Raw genomic sequence first — 19,535 nt, 5'->3', positions numbered from 1 at the left:
GTGAAGCAGAAATACGGGAAAAGTCTAGATCCTGATGGAACATGAGGGCCCTCACATCAGCCTGGACTTGCTGCTTCCCAGCATCCTCTATATGACAGAGAAATTAACGTCTATCTTGTTCAAAGTCGCCAATATTTTCAGTTTTCTCTTACTTAAGTGAGATGTAATCCTAATATAGTCCTTCATTGAAATTAATTTATAGGCCACATCAACTTGAAAACAGAGCTGTGATCAAGGTGACAAGAGAAAAGTGTCTACTACTGGGAGAAAAGAAGCATCAGCTGAGGGGCCTGTAAATCAGGGCTTGCAAAACCAAATTCTTAATGGGATGAAGCAGCTAACATAAATTTGTGAAGCATCTGGTTATAAAATACTAGGGAGAAATGGGGCCTGGGGGAAGCCCCAGACAGCTAATGAAATTCAAATTTAAATTTTTAAAAAACTGGTACAATCCAAATAGAAAATTTTTGCTGGGCTGTGAGTTTGAGGCACATCCTGTGGTTTGTAAGGCATGGACTGCTGAGAGAGCAGCTGTAGGACAAAATCTCACTGAGATGCAACAGTGGGCGAGTGCTCCCAGGAAGCAATGGAAGGGGTCCACACAGCACAAGGCACGAAGCTCAGTGCTCACCTTTGGGTTAACGTTTAAACCAGTTACTTGACAACATCCCCTACTACCAAAACGGTCAGAGAGAAATCAAACTTCAAGGTCTTTTGAGTGAAAAACACAAAGTTTAAAGCACAAGACTCTTCATTTAACCATTTAACTGCTTCATTTAACCAAAGAAAATAATGAAAAATAACAGTAGGTCAAAATGTTTCATTCTTTCCGCCTTCAAGAATGCCATGCTGGGCCGGCCCGGTGGCGCAGCGGTTAAGTTCCCACGTTCCACTTCGGGTTTGCCAGTTCAGATCCCAGGTGCGGACCTATGCACTGCTTGTCAAGCCATGCTGTGGCAGGTGTCTCACATATAAAATAGAGGAAGATGGGCACAGATGTGAGCTCAGGGCCAGTCTTCCTCAGCAAAAAGAGGAGGATTGGTGGCAGACGTTAGCTCAGGGCTAATCTTCCCCCCAAAAAAAGAATGCCATGCTGAGGTCATTTAATTAGGAAGAAGTCAAATTATCTATATGAGTGGAAGGGAGCTGAAGGGTAGTAACCAAAATTTCAGAATGTACTCAATTGTTTCAGCTTTTGGGCTCATTCTAAGCTGGTTTGGGTTTGGTCGGTTGATTTGGGTTGTAGTCCAAAGACATGCTGAGAAGTGGGAAAGACTGGCCATGGTGGGAACACCAACTGCAGCTAAGCCTCATAAAGAAAACCATGAGCTGAAAAGAAGAGAAAAGACAGCAAGGATGGGCCCAGCGTGGAGTAACAGAGAATCAAAGCAGGAAGGAAACGCAGTTCCACAACTGTTTCCCATTAATGTCCTTTTTTTTTTTTTTTTTTGCTTGAGGAAGATTAGCCCTGAGCTAACATCTGTGCCAATCTTCCTCCACTTTATACGTAGGTCAACACCACAGCAACGCTGACAAGTGATGTAGGTACATGCCTGGGATCTGAACCCGGGCCACTGAAGCAGAGTGCGTCAAACTAGTGTGTTTTTTTATTGTAACAGTAACATATGTTTCTTATAGAAAAGAGCTAAATGCAGAGAAGCAAATAGAAGACAATAAAAATCACCTCAATCCCGCCACCAGGAAGGAGCTACTATTAAACAACTTGGAGTATATTCTGCCAGACTGTTTCAGACTCCCAGTTATATATGTATACGTGTGTGTATATACACATGCATATACACACACGTATACATATGTACATACATACCTATAGATATGCATGCACATATACATACCTATTTACATATATATACATACACATACATATATATTTGTACAGATTTTTTTTTACCAAAATGAAATCATAAAATGCAAACAATTTTGAAATTCCTTTCAAACAATAATCCCAGGCATTTAGGGATATAAATTTGTTTGGTCAAACATTATCAAACTACTTTTTCTCCTGGGAAAACCATATCAAAGCTTAATACGAAATATAACCATGAGTGCATGACAGAGAAACCAGTATTTGTGCATGAGCAAAACTGGCTCTTCTGAATGAAGGAGACAGAAAAATCACTGTTGGGCAAACACCACAGAAATCATTGTTGCAGACAAGATCCACTGATGGATGCTAAAACCACTATGCAAAACTTGGAGGAGAAACAAGATATGAGCATAGTCTCAAAGTACCACTCCCAAGACATTTACTAATTACACTGTAACTTCACAGTGGAGAAACCCAGCAGACACCCCCTTCATAAGTGATCAAGATTAACATCACTGGTATGAAGACATAGCATCATGTGCCCCCTGATATCATGTACTGAGGAGGCCACATCACCTCTGTGGTGTTCTTGCCAAAAACGCACAACCTCAGACTTACCATGAGAAAATATCAGACAAACTCAAATTGAGGTACAGCCTACAAATTAACAGCCAGTACTCTTCAAAAGTGTCAAAGTTATCAAAGACAAAAAAAAAAGACTGAGGAACCATCACAGATTAGACAGGATCAAGAAAACATGACAACTAAATGCAACATGGGATCCTGGAACAAAAAAAGGACATTAGTGGAAAAAAATGGCGAAGTCCTAATAAAGTCTGTAGTTTGGCTAATATTAAAAAAAGAAAAACTGTCTCTTCTTTAAAGACAGTGAAAAAAGAGAACAGAAGCAGAATCGCAATGACTCTCCAGTCACTATAAATACAACTGCTTCAAAATACTAAACATAACTAAAAGGGCTAAAAGCATCCTTCACCATCAGGTAAACACAAAGTAGAGACCATCTCAAGTTAAATTCATTTCTCTCATCCTTAAATTGTAGAGCAATAAACAACCCATTACTCCAAATCACACACATGGACACGTACATGCACACACAGAAAATCCGGGCACAGTATTAATAACTATTTACATTACCTAAAAAAATCTTTGAATTCCTCCTTTTTGGTAAAGCTCCACCAGATGCCCCTCTTACCTTCTGAAAAGAAAACAAGAGATTGTTAAAATGCAGCCTACGGAACAGACGATTGGAGTGGGGGAGTACATCTCAGAGGTTCCCAGTTTTTATAAAATGTCAAGAGGAAATATTCAACCTTGACTAGAGATTCCAGAATAAACAGGAATTTGAGCCAAGTCAACGCAGGTGCGTGAAGGGCAATGCTTTCGCTCCACCTGATTATTTTCCCCAAGTTATAAAGGAAAGCACTTCTGGAAAGGGAAGTGGAACCAATCAAGGTGAAGTAGGTGCTTCAACTTCAAATCAGCACATGCTCCCAAGAGGTTGGAGTCCATGCCCAATGTCAGAGCTACTCTGGAGATATGATGGAGGCTCCAGAAGGAGCAGGGTCCCCTGCTACCACTCGGCCCTCAGTGCCTGGCCCTGAGCATGTTCAACAATCACTGTTGAGAGAGCTAACAAATACTGATAAATAGTCGCTGATGCTCTGGTCATATTAAACCTCAATCTGACCTCCCTAAACATTTTTGGAGCACCAACTGATGGCTATGTTTGCCATCCTAAGCTTCGTGTATTTTTTACCTTCGGTGGCAGCAATGAAATAAGCACCCATCAAGTGGCTAAGCAAAAGTGTTCATTTATTATTACCCTTCCGACACTCACACAAAAAATTTTACTCTCAAATAAGATTACAAAAAATTTTATTTCAGGTAGCCAAAACCATTTTTCCACACCGTATGTTCTTTCAGTTAATAGAAAAGAGCACGTTTCCAACACACCACATTGTACGGGCTGAACCTTGGCGTCTTTTCAAGCAGCCACGTGTTATGGCAGCATCAAGGCGCTGCTGCTTCTTTCGTCTGTCCTCTTATCACTCCTAAGTCTCCTTTTCCACATTTTATTGGTTGGCATTGAGGGCTGACTCATCTCGGTGATTCTCACATTAAGTTTTTACAGCTTCTACTGTAAGTTTATAGTTCACATCATAGAAATGTGAAAATTATTGAACACTGTAGCTCAAAAACCTCTCTCTCCAAATACTAATGCCAAATTCACAGCTCCTCTCTTGGAATCCCTCTGCTCCATGGTCTCAGAGCCTCTGTTCTCTCCCCTCCACTTACCTGCCTCAAAAAGGGATGAAATAAACCTGTACGAAAGGCACATTTAACAATCCTGTAGGTCGCTTGAAATCTCTCTACAGAAAGAGAAGTTTCTGGCATCAAAATTGTTCCAACCTCACTGTCCCCTCCATTCCTGCTTGATGGTGGAGGGAGAAAGAAGGAGAGGGGCTGCATGAAGGCAGGCCAGAATGTGAGGCTCTCCTCGACTGTGAGATTCACGCCTCAGACTTGGATTAGATCCACTTCCTTTCAGGAAAAAGAAAAAACTAGGTCTTCCTCCAAAGACCATCACCTCTGTGCCTGTGTCAGTTACCACTAGAAATCAATAGAGTTTGAGAAACTACAACTCCTCGGTGAGTAAACATTACTGTGCCTGTGTGTCAGGCTCTGTGCTGGTGCTCAGGCTGCAAAGTGAATGAAGATGTGCTCCATCCCCTGAGGAGCCCACCAGCATAGTTGGGAAACATATATGCAAACAAATAGCACAAGAGATTCAGGTGAGTGTTAAGAGAGGTATGAAAAAGGTACGATCAAATCATAAGCAGGAAACGATAGTTCTTCTGGTGGTTGAGGGTGTAAGCAGAGTTGGTCAGGTAAGAAGAGCAGCTGCTCAGCAAATATTCGTTGGATGGATGGATGGATGATGAACAGATGGATGATGGGTGGGTGGATGGATGGATGATAGATGATGGATAAGTGGATAGATATCCCAACCACAGGGAGTACAATAGGTAAAAGAGGAGTGAGGGTAGAAGCAGAGAATCCTAGACAGACAAAACAACATGTAAAAAGGCATGTAATTATGATGTGCTCCAGAAAAAAAGACACTGACAAGGAAGTGCAGCCTTCCGAGAAAGAAGACAAGGATGGCCAACCGGCATCCTAGGAAAAGCCAATACTTACGGGGTAAATGGAGGAAGCAATGCTAGTGAGAGAAAGCGAGCAATGGCAGTCTGAAAGCAGAAGGAAAGCCAGGAAAGAATGATGCCAAAGAAAGCCAGGAGGAGCAGTTTGAAAATGAAAATAAGTTCAAAGACTCAAAAAGTCAAGTAAAATCAGAACTAAAATGTACCCACCAAGTGTGGTAAGAAGAGGTCGCTGACAACCTCGAATTTAGAAGATCAGCAGGAAGACTGAGGAGACTGCCATGTGGAACGTAAAGGGAGGTGCAGTGGAGATGATGAGAACAGAAACGTTTTTAAAGAAGCTCTAACTGAAGGATGGGATGACTAAAGGAGGACACAAATTAGAGGGACAGTTTTGCAGTGTGTCCTTTCTCAAGGTGGGAGAAAAAAGCCAGAAGAGGGAGAAGTTGCAGACATGAGAGAGTGGAGTTAACGAAGGAGCAAGTTTCCCGAGGTAGGAGGAAAAGGGACCAGAAAGACAGAAAGAACACAGCTTTCTGCTGAGATGGGAGGAAACCAAAGTGCAATTAATGCAATTGAGTTCCCAGGAAGGAAGAAAGGAGTTCAGGGAGTTCCTGTCCAGGGATCTCTGTTTTCTCTGTAAAGTACAAGTCACACTGTTTTCAAAGAATGATGAGAGAGCTACTGGTAAAGGCTTCAGGAAAGCACCCAAAGTTTGGAATGGGAGGGTATCGACTAAGTTTGCGGAGCAGTGAGAGGGCTCCGGGAAAGGGGGAAGGCCAGGAAGCAGACTTGGTCCCAACCCAGTGACAGTGCGATTCATAGCAGTGTGTGCGCAGAAGCAGAGGATGAGACTAAAGGATTGCTGGCTGGAGCTCTGGAGGACAGTTAAGGAGACAAGACAAGGAGAGGGCTGAGGGTATTGGTGATGACAGAATGGTTAGCCACGGAGCCTGAGAAGCAGGCTAGACAGCAGGGGAAGTGGCTTCCTGGACAAGTCACAGGCCTGGGGGTCTCGAGGAAGGACAACAAATAGAAATCAAAATAAACAAGAGAAACAGTTAAAATGAGAGCGGGTTGTGGTCAGAGACTGAAATACTTAACTTACAATTGCAGAGGCAGCACTAACCGTACGAGATCACCAGCATTCTACAACTCTGCCGCTGGCTTTGGGACCCTGAGCAAGTTATTCCAAGCGTCTGCGCCTCAGCTTCACTGGCTTTTCCCCAGTTTCCTAAAACTTCACCACTTTACAATAAGACAGACGATACAAAGTGAACTTCTTAAGAATTGCTATATCCCTTCTAACAAGAGTAGTGACTGTAAATCATATAATATTAGGCCAACATTAGATTATTTTAAAGCTAATGGAGTTATGACTTAGCTGACCCCCGGGCCTTTCTTCCTCTTCTTCCTCCTACTCTCCCTGCTGTCCAATTTTGGGATCTCTCCTTTGTCCGGAACTCAAACAGAGAATATATTAGGTAGGGTAGGGTGAGAGGTTAGATGACTTCAAGTCACCAGCATTGACTATTTAGAAGATCCAAGATAGTCTGCAAACTATAAGGACTAAAGTGAAGGGTGAACAGTGTTGCTAAATATAAAATCAATATTTGAAAATTAATAACATCCCCAAACACCATTAATAGCCAATTAGAATACATTTAAAAATAAAGATAGCAGTAACAATAGTTACAAAATTATAGGGTACCTAAAAAAATCTAACAAAATATAAGCTCCTTTACTGAAAATTATAAAATATTACTGAAGGATATAAAAGAGACCTGAATAGAAAGGTATGCCATGTTGAATAGTCGTTCAATAAATATTTATGAAGCACCTACTATGTGCTGGGCACTGCTAGGCGCTGAGGACACAGAAGTGAACAAAACTGACAAAAGTCCTCATAGAGTTTACACAATGAAGTGGTTCATAGATTAATCTACAAATTCAGTGTGATCAAGATCAAAATCTCCACACGATCTTTTAAACTAGATGAACTGATTCCAAAATCCATATAGAAAAATAAGCATCTAAACCCAGGAAAGTTCTGGGAAAAATGAACATGGAAAAAGTGCTTCCACACTACGCGATATCAAGGCTTGTCACACCAATGACACAGACAAATAAGATCAACAGAACAGAACTGAGAGCCCCAACAGAGACCCAAGTGTGAATGGCAAGTTAAAATATTTAAAAAAATGGCACTATGAATCATTCGGAAAGATTGCCCTACTCTAGTAACAGTGGGACAACTGGTTATCAACATGGAACTTAAAAAGTAGATTCCCACATTTCACACAAACGCAAACAGAAATTATAGATGGATTAAGACCTAAAAGTTAAAACACACACACACATCTTAAAAAAAAGTATTACGATAAATATCTTTACGACCTTGAATTGAGTAGCAATTTCTTAGACAAGACACAAAACCACAATTCATAAAAGTTTAATAAACCTACATCAAAATTCAAAACTTCTGTTCTACAAAATAACTCATAAACGAAGCAAAAGGACAAGCCACAGACTGTAAGAAAATGTTCTATATAACAAAGTCTCGGATCCAGAATGTAAAAAGAACTAAATCAAACTTTTCAGAAAAAGATAAACCTATAAAGAAATAGGCCAAAAATAAAAATAAGCAAATCAGAGAAGAGCAAACCAGAATGACCAATAAATGTACATAAAGATGTTCAACCTTCCCAGAAGGAATGCCAAATATTTAGATGCCACCTCACAATCATTAGATTGGCAAAAATCAAAAGTCTGACCAAGCGCTGGTGAGGCTGTGGGAAAGCACACATTCATAATCGATGCAGACAGGAGTGTAAAACTCGTACAACCACTCTGGGGAAGGATTTGACAACATGGACTAAAAAAGAAGATAAGTACACCCATGAGCCAGCACTACCACTTCCAGACATATTTCCTAAAGAAATCTTGCACATGAACCCCTAGGAGAAATGGATAAAAATGTTAATTGTTACATTGTTGGCAGAAGCAAAAAAAAAATGGAAACAATCTAAATTGTTCATCAATAGGAGAATAGAATAATAAACAACAAGGTACTCATAAGATGCGATACCAAACAACTATTAAAATGAGTTAAGTCCATACAGAGGCATAGCAACAGGGATAGATTTCACAACTCTGAAAGGGAAAGTTCTAAGCAGAATTATAGGTAACATTATGATAGTAATTATCTACATCTTTAAAACACATCAAGTCATACTATGTATTGTTCATGAATACACACATGCTAATAAAATATAATGACATGCATAGGAATGAGAAACAACAAATTCACAGCCATGGTTACTTCTGGGGAGGGAGAGAAACAAAAGAGACTTGAACTTCCAAGGAAATTCTTTGGCTAAAAAAAGAAAATCTGAAGCAAAAATATCCAAATATTTTTTATTTCTGATTTTTGGATCCACTAGTGTTTCTGGCAGTATTTTGCATACTTTTCTGTATTTTTTTACTTAATTTTTTTTTCAATCAGTCAACTCCTGCCTTTTAATTCCAATCAGAAGTCTAGAGGATGAGAAATATAAAACTGGTTAAGATAACGTTTGGGGAAATCTATGCATTTCTGCAAACAGTGCTATTTTTGTTCACCATCATCAAAGCTAATCAGAAGTTATATGTGCACAAAAGAATCTCCACGTGATAAACCACACTAAGACAATGTTACAGGAAAGATATCAAGGCCAGTTCTCAAAAAGTGTTTATCTCACCTCTCGTACATGTCTCTTCAGGTGCATGTACACACTCTGTCCAGTTTTTCGAAAATGTCTTTCAACATGTTCCCTTCCAAAGGCCAAAAATGTATTCATGCATACATAGAGTCCACCTTCAGAATTCTAGAAGAAAGAGACAGGTTACAACATTAGCCAATGACACCTAGCCAAGTCGTCTAGATGTAGAAAGAGGGAAGGGGCAGGAAGGCAAAGGATGAAGACAAAGCCTGGTAAAAGGCCACCTGGATGTCATAGCCATCTGCAATGCCCCTCCAAGGGCTCCACAGCCACCCACAGCAGAAGCTCCCTCCCCAACCCTGTGTTCCAGTTGCTCCCGGACAGCTGAGCATGGTCTCTCCCAGGCAGGCGAGATCCTCAGAGGCCCTGGGAAATAAACATGTTTGTCTGACTCTCCCAACTGGGGTAAGGATGACAAGAAACAGAAGAAAGTTGGTAAGTGATCCAACTACTATCACTGCAATGGTTTGTCCTCGTTCCTCCTCATTCGTCAGTGCAAGTCTCCAGGAACATAAAGTTTTGGCAGGACAGAGTTCTTCAAATACATTGTTCCCTTCCTTTGGTGATACATTATATTTGATGGTATCCATTAATAAATTATAACAATTGAATACACAAATAATAACTTAATAAGTAAATAATAAAGGGAGTCTCATAATAATCATAGCTGCACATTATTGCATGCCTGACACATGTTGGGACTTTATGTATATTATTTCTAATCCTAACAATACTGCAAGCTGCTTAGTATTATTTCCATTTTACAGCTCTAAAAAGAAGCTACGGATAAGTCACTTGCCCAAGTTCACACAGCTTGGAAGTGTCAGAGTTAAATTTTAGTCTATTTCTCTTTTTATCCCATTACGCCACATTTCAAATATTATTTCATTATAGACATACTGCTAAAATGAATAGTCAAGGATATTGTTCACATTTTAGATACTTCATTCTCTATCCCAATTTCAACTCTCCTTTTCTCTCACTTTGCTTAACATAGCTTCCCTGTAAATTTAGCCTATAAACCTAGCTCTCCTTTCCTCCATGGAAGTAGATTTTCATTAAGCTCCTGTTAGTCTCACCCCTCCAAATGATTAAAAAAAATGTTAAGTACCTGTCAAAATTGCCAACAAACATCTATCAAAATTTCTTACACTGCATTTAGTAAATCACATATTACAATATCAAAACAAACACTGATGCTCATTATAAATACATGAAAAAATAATTTTTAAAGTTCCAAGAACTCAAGATCGTTTATTAAAAATTATTTCTAATAACAAAGTTCTCCAACATTGTTTCTGTGGTTTATACACCAGACATAAAGGAGTCTTGTCACAACGAGACCATTATAACAGCATTAGTTCAATTACGTGGCTATTATTGTAGTATCTGCATTGCAATAAGGCAAGAAAAAGAAAAAAGGTGTGAAGATCACAAAAAAAGAAGTAAAATGGTCTCGATTTGCTGATGACATTATAGTCTATACGGAAAATCCTAAGAATCTACAAACTACTAAAAATAACAACTAGCAGAACTAATAAGTGAATTTGGCAAGCTCATGGGATACAGGTTAACAGACAAAAAGCAATTTCAATTTTATACACTGACAACAAAACAGTTGCAAATGAAATTTTTAAAACTTGACTGTAAAATAGCATCCAAAAAACTCACAATTACAGTATATAGCTTGTGCTTCTCGATAACTTTTTCCCTTTAAATGAGATCACTTGAATAAAATTAGAGAAGTTCTTCAACTAGAAGCAACACATTATATTCACTTGATCACTAGATTAAGTAAATATCTTCAAAAGATTTTTTTTAAGTTATTTTGCATGGTTATCACCCTTATGAAAAACAATATTGCATGATGATATTGTATTATAATGGCCATTCAATAAGCCCATTAAATTGAGCACCACATATGTCAATAAGAAAAATAACACTTCCATTCTCTTTCTATAAAACGCAGTGCAATCAAAAAGAATTCAAACCAGAAGATATACTGGGGAAAATACGAGATTTGTAACCAGAGGTTCTGAACTACCATGAAGTAGCTCTGTGGCCTACGGCAGGTTTTCATACAGGTCTCCGAGCTTCAGTATTTTCCTCTGTAAACATGGCTGTAGCGATAATTCCCACCTCACAGGGTTTTGCGAAGTTCAAAGGGAATGAAACACATTCTGTGCTGTAAAGCATTACATAACTGTTGGGTTTTGTTTTTTTTTTTTTTTTTTTTTGAGGAAGATTAGCCCTGAGCTAACTGCTGCCAATTCTCCTCTTTCTGCTGAGACTGGCCCTGAGCTAATATCCGTGCCCATCTTCCTCTACTTTATATGTGGGACGCCTACCACAGCATGACGTGCCCAGCGGTGCCACGTCCGCACCTGGGATCCGAACCCCGGGCCGCTGAAGCAGAACATGCGCACTTAACCACTGCGCCACCAGGTCGGCCCCGGTAACTATTTATTATGAGCTAAAAGTTTTGTGCGATGTATCTCCTATTATCTCAATTATTTTATAATTTGGGAAAACACAGAAGGAAGAAAAAAGCGACTCTGACAGTCACATAGGGTGGGGGTAACAAATATTAATCGGTCAGAAAAATATATTAGACAACTAGCAGGAGAACCAAAAAATTAACAAGTAGAAGAAGAAAAATGGTCAAGTACAGCATTTTTCTGAATAAAAATATAGCATAGCTGGGGCTGGCCCCGTGGCCGAGGGGTTAAGTTCGTGCGCTCTGCTGCAGGCGGCCCAGAGTTTCGTTGGTTCGAATCCTGGGTGCGGACATGGCACTGCTCATCAGGCCACGCTGAGGCAGCGTCCCATACGCCACAACTAGAAGGACCCACAACGAAGAATATACAACTATGTACCCAGGGGCTTTGGGGAGAAAAAGGAAAAAATAAAATCTTAAAATATATATATATATATATATATATATATATATATAAGCATAGCTATATAATGCAAGGGTTTATAAAGTAATGTCTAGATAATCATAAAATCTTTGCTAATTTCATTGCCAAGAGTTTCTGACTTATTAGGGTATTTGATAAAAATTGAATACACCAAATATTCACTCTCGGTTTCTGGAGGCCCTTGATATGGTCAGAAAGTCCATAATCAGAGAGAAAAATGCTTCGGCACTCACAGAGGAATGGACCCACAGAGGGAAGGATTCTATTGCAACATCCATGGGCATCTTCCATCCAACACACAAGCTGCTCTCTCAAGCAGCACATGCCCCTCTACTAGTAGCTCTGAGATAGAGGCGCTGCCCAGGGGACTTGCCAGTAGTTTTAAAAATTCAAGACACACTGAGACAGAAAACCCTTTAAAAGCTACCCCATATAGAACAAACACCCCAGTCTAATGAGAGACGCTTTCTTCCCTCTTGCCTTTTAATGTCTAAATATTGGTCCTATAAGACACTTTCTTTCACATACAAAGTCAATACTCCAGGTCACGTGCTCTGAACAGCTTCTTTCACTAATGATGACAGGTGTTTGCTGATAAATATACCTCAATTCCTCTATAACCAAAGCACAGAGAATAATTTATAGCCTGGGATCCAAGCTAAGTTAATTGACTCTTAGGAGTTTTTGAACCCTCAACCTCCTCCTCTTTCATTAACCAGCCACACCCCCAACTAAGACCAATGCCTTGGAAAGCAACGTAAAGCATTTGCCTTCATATGACCAAAAGTGCAGCCAAGAAATCAGGCAGGAGAGAGATCTGAACCAATTGACAGTGAAATGCAACTGGAAGAATAAGAGAGTAGAGTACAAACTAATACTTCTTTCAAATAATGGTGGCAGAGGTGCTTTATTAAACTATTCTTAGGCTACAAATGAAATTCGTACGTATTGGGCTAAATTTTTAAAAATAAATGGTAGCATAAGAATGGAGATTCCAAAAATATATTTGTATTATGAAAATTGCTTAATATACGTCAAACCACAAGAAATACAAAAATAGGGGAAAGAATCACGAATAAAAGTTACTGGGACAGCTAGACATCAGCACAGAAGAAAATTAACCTAGAGCCACATCTTGTACCAAACACTGCAATGAGATCCAAGAGATGAGCACCTAAAAGCCAGACAAGAACAGAATAACATATTTACCGCACTTGTGAAGGGGAAAATAATTTCTGGTCAAGAAACTAAAAGATATCATCAGAGATGGTGTAGTTGAGTATAAAAATGTAAACAGTAAAGAACATAGTTTGTACCCCAAAATGTAATGAGACAAATAGAAAACCAACAAAAGAGAATGGGGAAAGATGTAAAGTACAACGAATAAAAGTTCATATTCAAACTATGTAAAAATTGATAAAATTTTTGATAAAATTGACAAAAATTGATTAAAAAATTCTTAAAATTGATTAAAAAAATAAGATGTCAAAATTCAAGTTCAACTTGATTAAGTGGGGTTTTTTTCTGCTTTTTCTCCCCAAATCCCCCCAGTACATAGTTGTATATATTTTAGTTGTGGGTCCTTCTAGTTGTGGCATGTGGGATGCCGCCTCAGCATGGCTTGATGAGTAGTGCCATGTCCGTGCCCAGGATGCGAACCAGTGAAATCCTGGGCCGCCACAGCGGAGCGTGCGAACTTAACCACTCGGCCACCAGGCCGGCCCCCTAAGTGTTTTTTTTTAAGATTGTTTAGTTTTAACTGTGAGAAAATATTAAAATCGAATCAGCACATCCTCATTACCTCCTGAAGTAAGCATATTAAAACAATCTCAAGGCAAGTTATGCCTACTAACTAGCAAAAAGTATTAAAATTACACAGCCTGAAGCCACAGACAAAACCTGTATATCTACTCCCACAATATAGACTGGTCCCCTCTTTCCAGAGAGCAATAAAACCGTGACCCTTTGACACAGTATTTCTCCTTTGGGTACAGACTTCAGGAACCCAAAAGAAAGAGAAAAAAATCCCTAATTTGTACAAAAATATTCACAGATGCACTATTTATAACAGGAAAAAGTAGCAATGGCCCCAAATAGAGGAGCTAAGAACCTGTGCATATATACACAACAAAATACTATAACATTGTTTATAATGACAAATTTATGAATTGTGTGTAATAGAAAGTATAGAAAATGTGTATAGAATTGTGTATAATGGACACAGGAAAGTAAAGTTCATGAAAAAAGAACACACACTGATGACAAGGAGGAAAGGAAAGAGGAGAAGGGAAGGCTGGAAATTGACGAAGACCTGAAATGAAACTGGATGTGATAAATGGTTTTATATTTATTTAAGTTCTTGACTGTGGGGCCCCCAGCCTCACCTCCCATTACCTTCTAGAGTGGTGTTTCTCAGACTACTGTCAGGAAGCACCAGGTTGTTTGGTTTTGGTTTTGGTTTCGTTTTGTTCCTGTTCATTAAGGTAAGATTGGTGGTCCCACTGTACCTGACTCGTTCTCAGATCCAGCCAGATGTGAACTCACTCCCACATGTAAGACCCACAGAACCCAAAAGGGTCTATATCCTGTTCGAACAAACTAATGCACTGCTCACACTCTCAGATGTGGCTGCAATGTCGAGTTGCCACAGAAATTTCTAAACGCTTGCACTCCACATTTGGACTTATCCCTTGGCACCAGCCGGCTGACCACACTTGGAGTAGCACTGGTCTACAGCCAGGTGAGCTGCCCAATTCTAAGAGTGTCTCACTGTCAGGAAAGCGTCACTTCAAGGAACTTCAGGGCCACCAGGTGAGGCCTCAAGCTTTCAGAGCAGCAGACATCAGAACTGGCTACACACGTCAACGCCTGCACAACTGCAGATGCTCCCCAGGTCCCACACCTGTTCACTCATCCACCCCACCTGCCCCTGCCCATGACCAATTCCCCCATCTCCCTGTCATCCCCCTGTGCTGACAGGTCTTAACCTCAAATCTGCTTTCACTTCACAACTGTTAGCATCCTGCTCACTGCAATCTGTAGCCTCCTTTCATTTGGGGCCACTACACTCAGAAGCTTGATCATGCATTTGCTCCTTGAGGGCAGGAAAAATGTGCCACAATCATTACTGAATTCCAAAAATAGTACCAGGTACACAGCACTTGAATTGAACAAACATTTATGGAATGAATGTTAAAGTTTGTGCAGCTATTTGTCATTCAGTTGCACAGTTTAGTCCCTCTCTCAAACTGGTCCTCAGTGCCCTTCTGATCTGGATTTAAAACACTTCATAGTACAGGCTCCATTTCAAGTCTTTGGCATAGCTAAACAAAGGGGATCATCAAAAGAATGGCCATGCATAGAAAAACAGTCAGAGGCACCAGCAGGATTACTAGCTTTTCAGGTTTGTTTGGCTAAAGTCACACTCCTAGCAGGCTGGACACTTGAATTTCCCGGCCCCAGCTCTCCTGTCTTCTGTACCCAAGCCCGTCTCACAGAGATTTCTCCAGGACAGCAGCTGCCATCTCCACAGCCCCTTCCCGCCTTGCATCCTACCTGCCTCCTACTTTCAGAAGCCACCCAGCCCAGAATAGCCAATGTGCTTCTCTGCATATTCTTAGCTAAATAAGATCCTAATTATCATTTTCAAAATGTACTGAAGAGAAACTTGACCATGATGCAAGACTTAATTAAGAAACCTGAAATCACAAGGAAGTCAAGAAATACCCCTCAGGGCTTCTCTAATAGGCTCTATAATGATTCCCTTGACAACTTCTCCCACCCCACAATCAAGTTGTAAGAGAGAGGAGCAGCATTAGCAATCCACGCATTGTTTAAACCCACTTCTTCAATGCATTTCAATATAGATATGATATTGCCATAGCCACTCATTTACTACTTTACATTGTATTACCCTACGAACTATTCAGAAGTAACATAAAGGACAAAGTCACCTTTTTTTTATACTGTGTGGAATTTAAAAGAATATTAAAACAGTAGCAAATCTAAAGGTCAAGGTTACAACATGTTTCAGAGTAGCAAGGGAAGAGCCATTTTAAATAAAAATACACCACACTGTCAATCAGTAGGTGTTCAGAGAACTTTGTTTATGATTGCATGTTCTTGGAGACCAGCCTCCGCTGGAGGACAGGAAGGGAGAGCGAGCACATGTGCGCAACACACTCAGGAAACAGTCACTACGTAACACTTGTTTTTATAACTACAGAACAGTGTGGAAAACAAGCGGTCATTGCCGCAAAGAGAAACATGATGTAGGTAGAGGGAGTCACAACAAATCCACGTCCAGGACAAATTACATACTAACACCTCGGGAAGACTCTGACTCACGCACTCATGCAAAAAAGGAGACAAAAGGGACCAGAACATGGTATTTTCTAGAACACCGACTATTAAAAAAGAAGGAGAAAGAGAAAAGAAATTAACTAAATTAGTTGGTTGTAATAGTGAAAGGAAATAACCTGAATGCCCATGAACAGCTGTGTTTAGTAATTTATGGAAGCTCCATGAAACGTGACACTCTTCAGCCATTTAACATTGACTTGTGATGAGTATTTACTGATAGGAAAAGCTGTACATGGTATTTCTGAGTAAGGAAAGCAGGTAGCAAAACACTGTGTATGATGTCATAATATACAAGACATATTCACACTGCATGGCATAGGCATGGTTTTAGGTTATTAGGTTATTAGGGAGATAACGTAGGATTTCTTTTTTTCACGTTGTCTTACGGCATTTTCTAATTTTTCTTCAGGAACATGGATTCATATTTTAATAATAAAACAATAAAATTTTTCTTAACTGAATGTATTTAAAACCAAATATCTGCATACGGAATAGAATAAGCAGTCATTCAAATGTTCCCTTTCCTTAGGCTTTTGAAACCCAACCTGATAGCTTTAAGGGGCTGTATATTCTCGCTACTCAAAGTAAAAGTGTGGTCTGAAATAACTAAGAGGTTATCTCAAAACGTGTAGCTAAGGAAATTTGGGAACATACAAGTAAAAGAGGTAATGACGAGTGTAATCTCAGGGAGGCAGAGGAGAATGTGTTTACAACTGAGAAAAATGACACTGATGGAGGACACTGTACCCCCGTTGGATGCCATCCAAGTTTACAGAAGGAGGGATGGTCTGTGTGGAGTGTGGAAAAGAAGCTATGAAAGCAAATGAGGCTGTGATGTCTTCTCCAAGGGCACGAGAAGTGGATGGGGGTGTCGGCCAGGAGGAGTTTACTCAGCAGAGAGAGAAAGGTCGGTGCCCTAATGACTTACATCCTAGTATGAAGAGAAAGAAAGTAACCAAGAAAGAGATACAGAAGACAATTCCCAGCAGTAATAAGAGTGACAGAGGAGCCAGAGGGTGGAGACAAGAGGGCTGGGGTCTCTAACAGCTGGAGGGTGCAGTGGGGGGCCACGGGGGGCTCTCTGGAAGGGTGAGATCTCAAGGACAAAGGGCCAGGCAAGCAAAGTGGGAAGAGCACCCTAGGTCAATGGAAGAGCATGTACAAAGGCCCTGGCTACATCCTCAAAGAAAAGAAAGAAAGGGTGCTGGAGTCGAGTGAGAGGGAGGAGGGGTCTGCAGAGGCCAGCAGAGTAGGCCTCGTGGGCATGAGAACTGGAGTTCACCCTAAGTGGGATGCAAAGCCACTGCAGGGTTTTAAATTGAGAAGTTCCGGAATCTGATCTACATTTTTAAAAATCACTCTGGCTACTGGGAAAGAATATGGGGAGGGGCTCAAGAGAACACATGGTTATGAGGCTATTGTATAATCTGGACTCACACTGTCTCATATAGTAGCCGCTAGCCACATGTGAATACTTACATCCAAATTAATTTAAATTAGGTTAAATTGAAAATTCAGTTTCTCAGTCGCACTGGCCACATTTCAAGTGCTCAACAGCCACTTGTGATGAGAGGTTACCATACTGGACAGTGCAGATACAGAACAATTCCATCATCAGAGAAAGTTCTTTTAGGCAGCACTTGTCGAAACAAGGCAAGATGGTTGTTTAGCCTGGGGGAGGCGGCAGGAGGAACGGGTAAGAGGACTCACAGCGGAGATGGGGAAACTCGGGCAGCGTCAGGATCTAATTTTAGGAAAGAGCCCATCAGCATAGAGGACGGATTAGATGTAGAAGTGTGTGGAAAAGGCAGAATCCAAGACAACTCCTAACTGATTTGACTCATTACTTTGTAAGACTACCCACCTCTCTCCGCTCAGCTCTCGCTTTCGTCAAGCAACCACCTGCCTATTAATTCAGCCTCTTGGGTACCTTCCTATCTGAATGATAGATATGAATATTCCAATGACCAGAGCCCAGATCCCCAGAACATTCTGTCTTCTAGAGCAAAACAAACAGATAACAGTTTTAAAATGCAAAAATTAAGTACATGCAGATGGGAAACAAATGTGCAATAAGAAAATAAAACAAGGTTCCAGATCAAGGGCAGGAAGCACACAACCCACAGAAAGGGGAAAAACCATGGAGAAGAGTATTATCAAAAAAAATAGGCTGGATAGCAAGAAGAGACTCAAACAGTTCGCCGGTAGAACAGAACTACCAGAATACAATATGTGCAAAATCCAAAAACTCGGTTTCAACAGCAGATCCACTGAAATAAATTTGTCCATATACACCAAGTAGAAAAAAACAAATACACTTTAATCCCGAGAGGGTAGGCCTCCCTTCTAAACACTGATAAATCATGTTTGTGGCCATGAAATGTTAAGAAAAAATAGAAATGTTAACGCAGCAATGATTCTTTCAGCCTGCTCCAATATTGACATTTCCCTCTCTGCAGAAGACTCTGTCTCAGGGTGGCACAGCCTGGTCCCAGACAGCTAAAGGCAGGGTCCGAACAGCTAGGTTTGGACATGCTATAAATTTACCATTCCCCTGAGGGGTCACTTATTAACTTTGTTCCTAAGTATAAAACCAAATCCTTGCTCTGGGTATTGGAGGCAGCGAGGACACTGTCACCCAAACAGCTGGGGACGTGTTTGGGCAGAGCATGAGGAACAGCTACTAACGATGCTCACAAGACAGATGGGTTAAATAAAAGCCATCAGAGGATGAAGACACTGAGGTGAGCATCCTTAGCAGTGCTAAATGGGAGCTGTAATCCATCTAAATCATTCTCAGCTTACATCTAAAAAAAGAAAATGTGAAACCACCTGGTCAAAGGTAAAAACCTTTTATAGTCATTTCTCATTATTTTTAAAAAGAGATGGCTTTAGGGGCCGGCCTGGTAGTTAAGTTTGCACACTTGGTTTCAGCAGCCAGGTTCGCAGGTTCAGATCCCAGGCATGGACCCACACACCGCTCATCAAGCCATGCTGTGGCAGGCGTCCCACATACAAAATAGAGGAAGATGGGCACAGATGTTAGCTCAGTGGCAATCTTCCTCACCAAAAAAAAAGAGAGAGTGAGAGATGGCTTTCTTCAGGATGCATTTCTCCTGATAAACTATATTAAACATGAGTATTAGGTTTCCAGGCTAACCCATAAAAGCCCATCCCTGTGAGTTGAATTTGAGTATGAATAATAGCCCTGAACAGAGAGCCACCAAGGAGGCCAGCAAACACTCACGCCCAAGGCTTTCGCTGTGAGTCAGAGCCTTGTGCACAATGACCAAGCAGAGACGGCTCTCTTTGGCAACCCCCAAAACCCTATAAATCCCATTTCATCTTCTTCTCAGAGGGATCCCTCCCACTAAACCCCACTAAGAGGTGGATAGCAATAAGTCACATTTAAGAGGCAGCTGTGATAACAACAACCCTGCAGGGTAGGTACTACAGAGGGGGAAACCAAGGCTCAGAGAGA

At 40.6% G+C, this 19,535-nt stretch overlaps 1 protein-coding gene across 1 annotated transcript in view; it reads right to left on the bottom strand.

The window, feature by feature from the left end:
• The window catches only part of USP13 (ubiquitin specific peptidase 13), a 106,426-nt gene that overhangs the window by 73,529 nt on the left and 13,362 nt on the right, over positions 1-19,535 (bottom strand). Inside the window, exons 2-3 of the mRNA XM_070583178.1 lie at positions 8,751-8,876; positions 2,984-3,044 (exon numbers count right to left, since the gene is read on the bottom strand). Of these exons, the coding sequence (XP_070439279.1) occupies positions 2,984-3,044; positions 8,751-8,876 (187 nt within the window). The remainder of the gene's footprint in view (positions 1-2,983; positions 3,045-8,750; positions 8,877-19,535) is intronic.

Source organism: Equus przewalskii, chromosome 18, assembly GCF_037783145.1.
Source record: "Equus przewalskii isolate Varuska chromosome 18, EquPr2, whole genome shotgun sequence".
Classification (NCBI taxonomy): Eukaryota; Metazoa; Chordata; class Mammalia; order Perissodactyla; family Equidae; genus Equus; species Equus przewalskii.
This window is presented reverse-complemented; position numbering and strand designations above follow the sequence as displayed.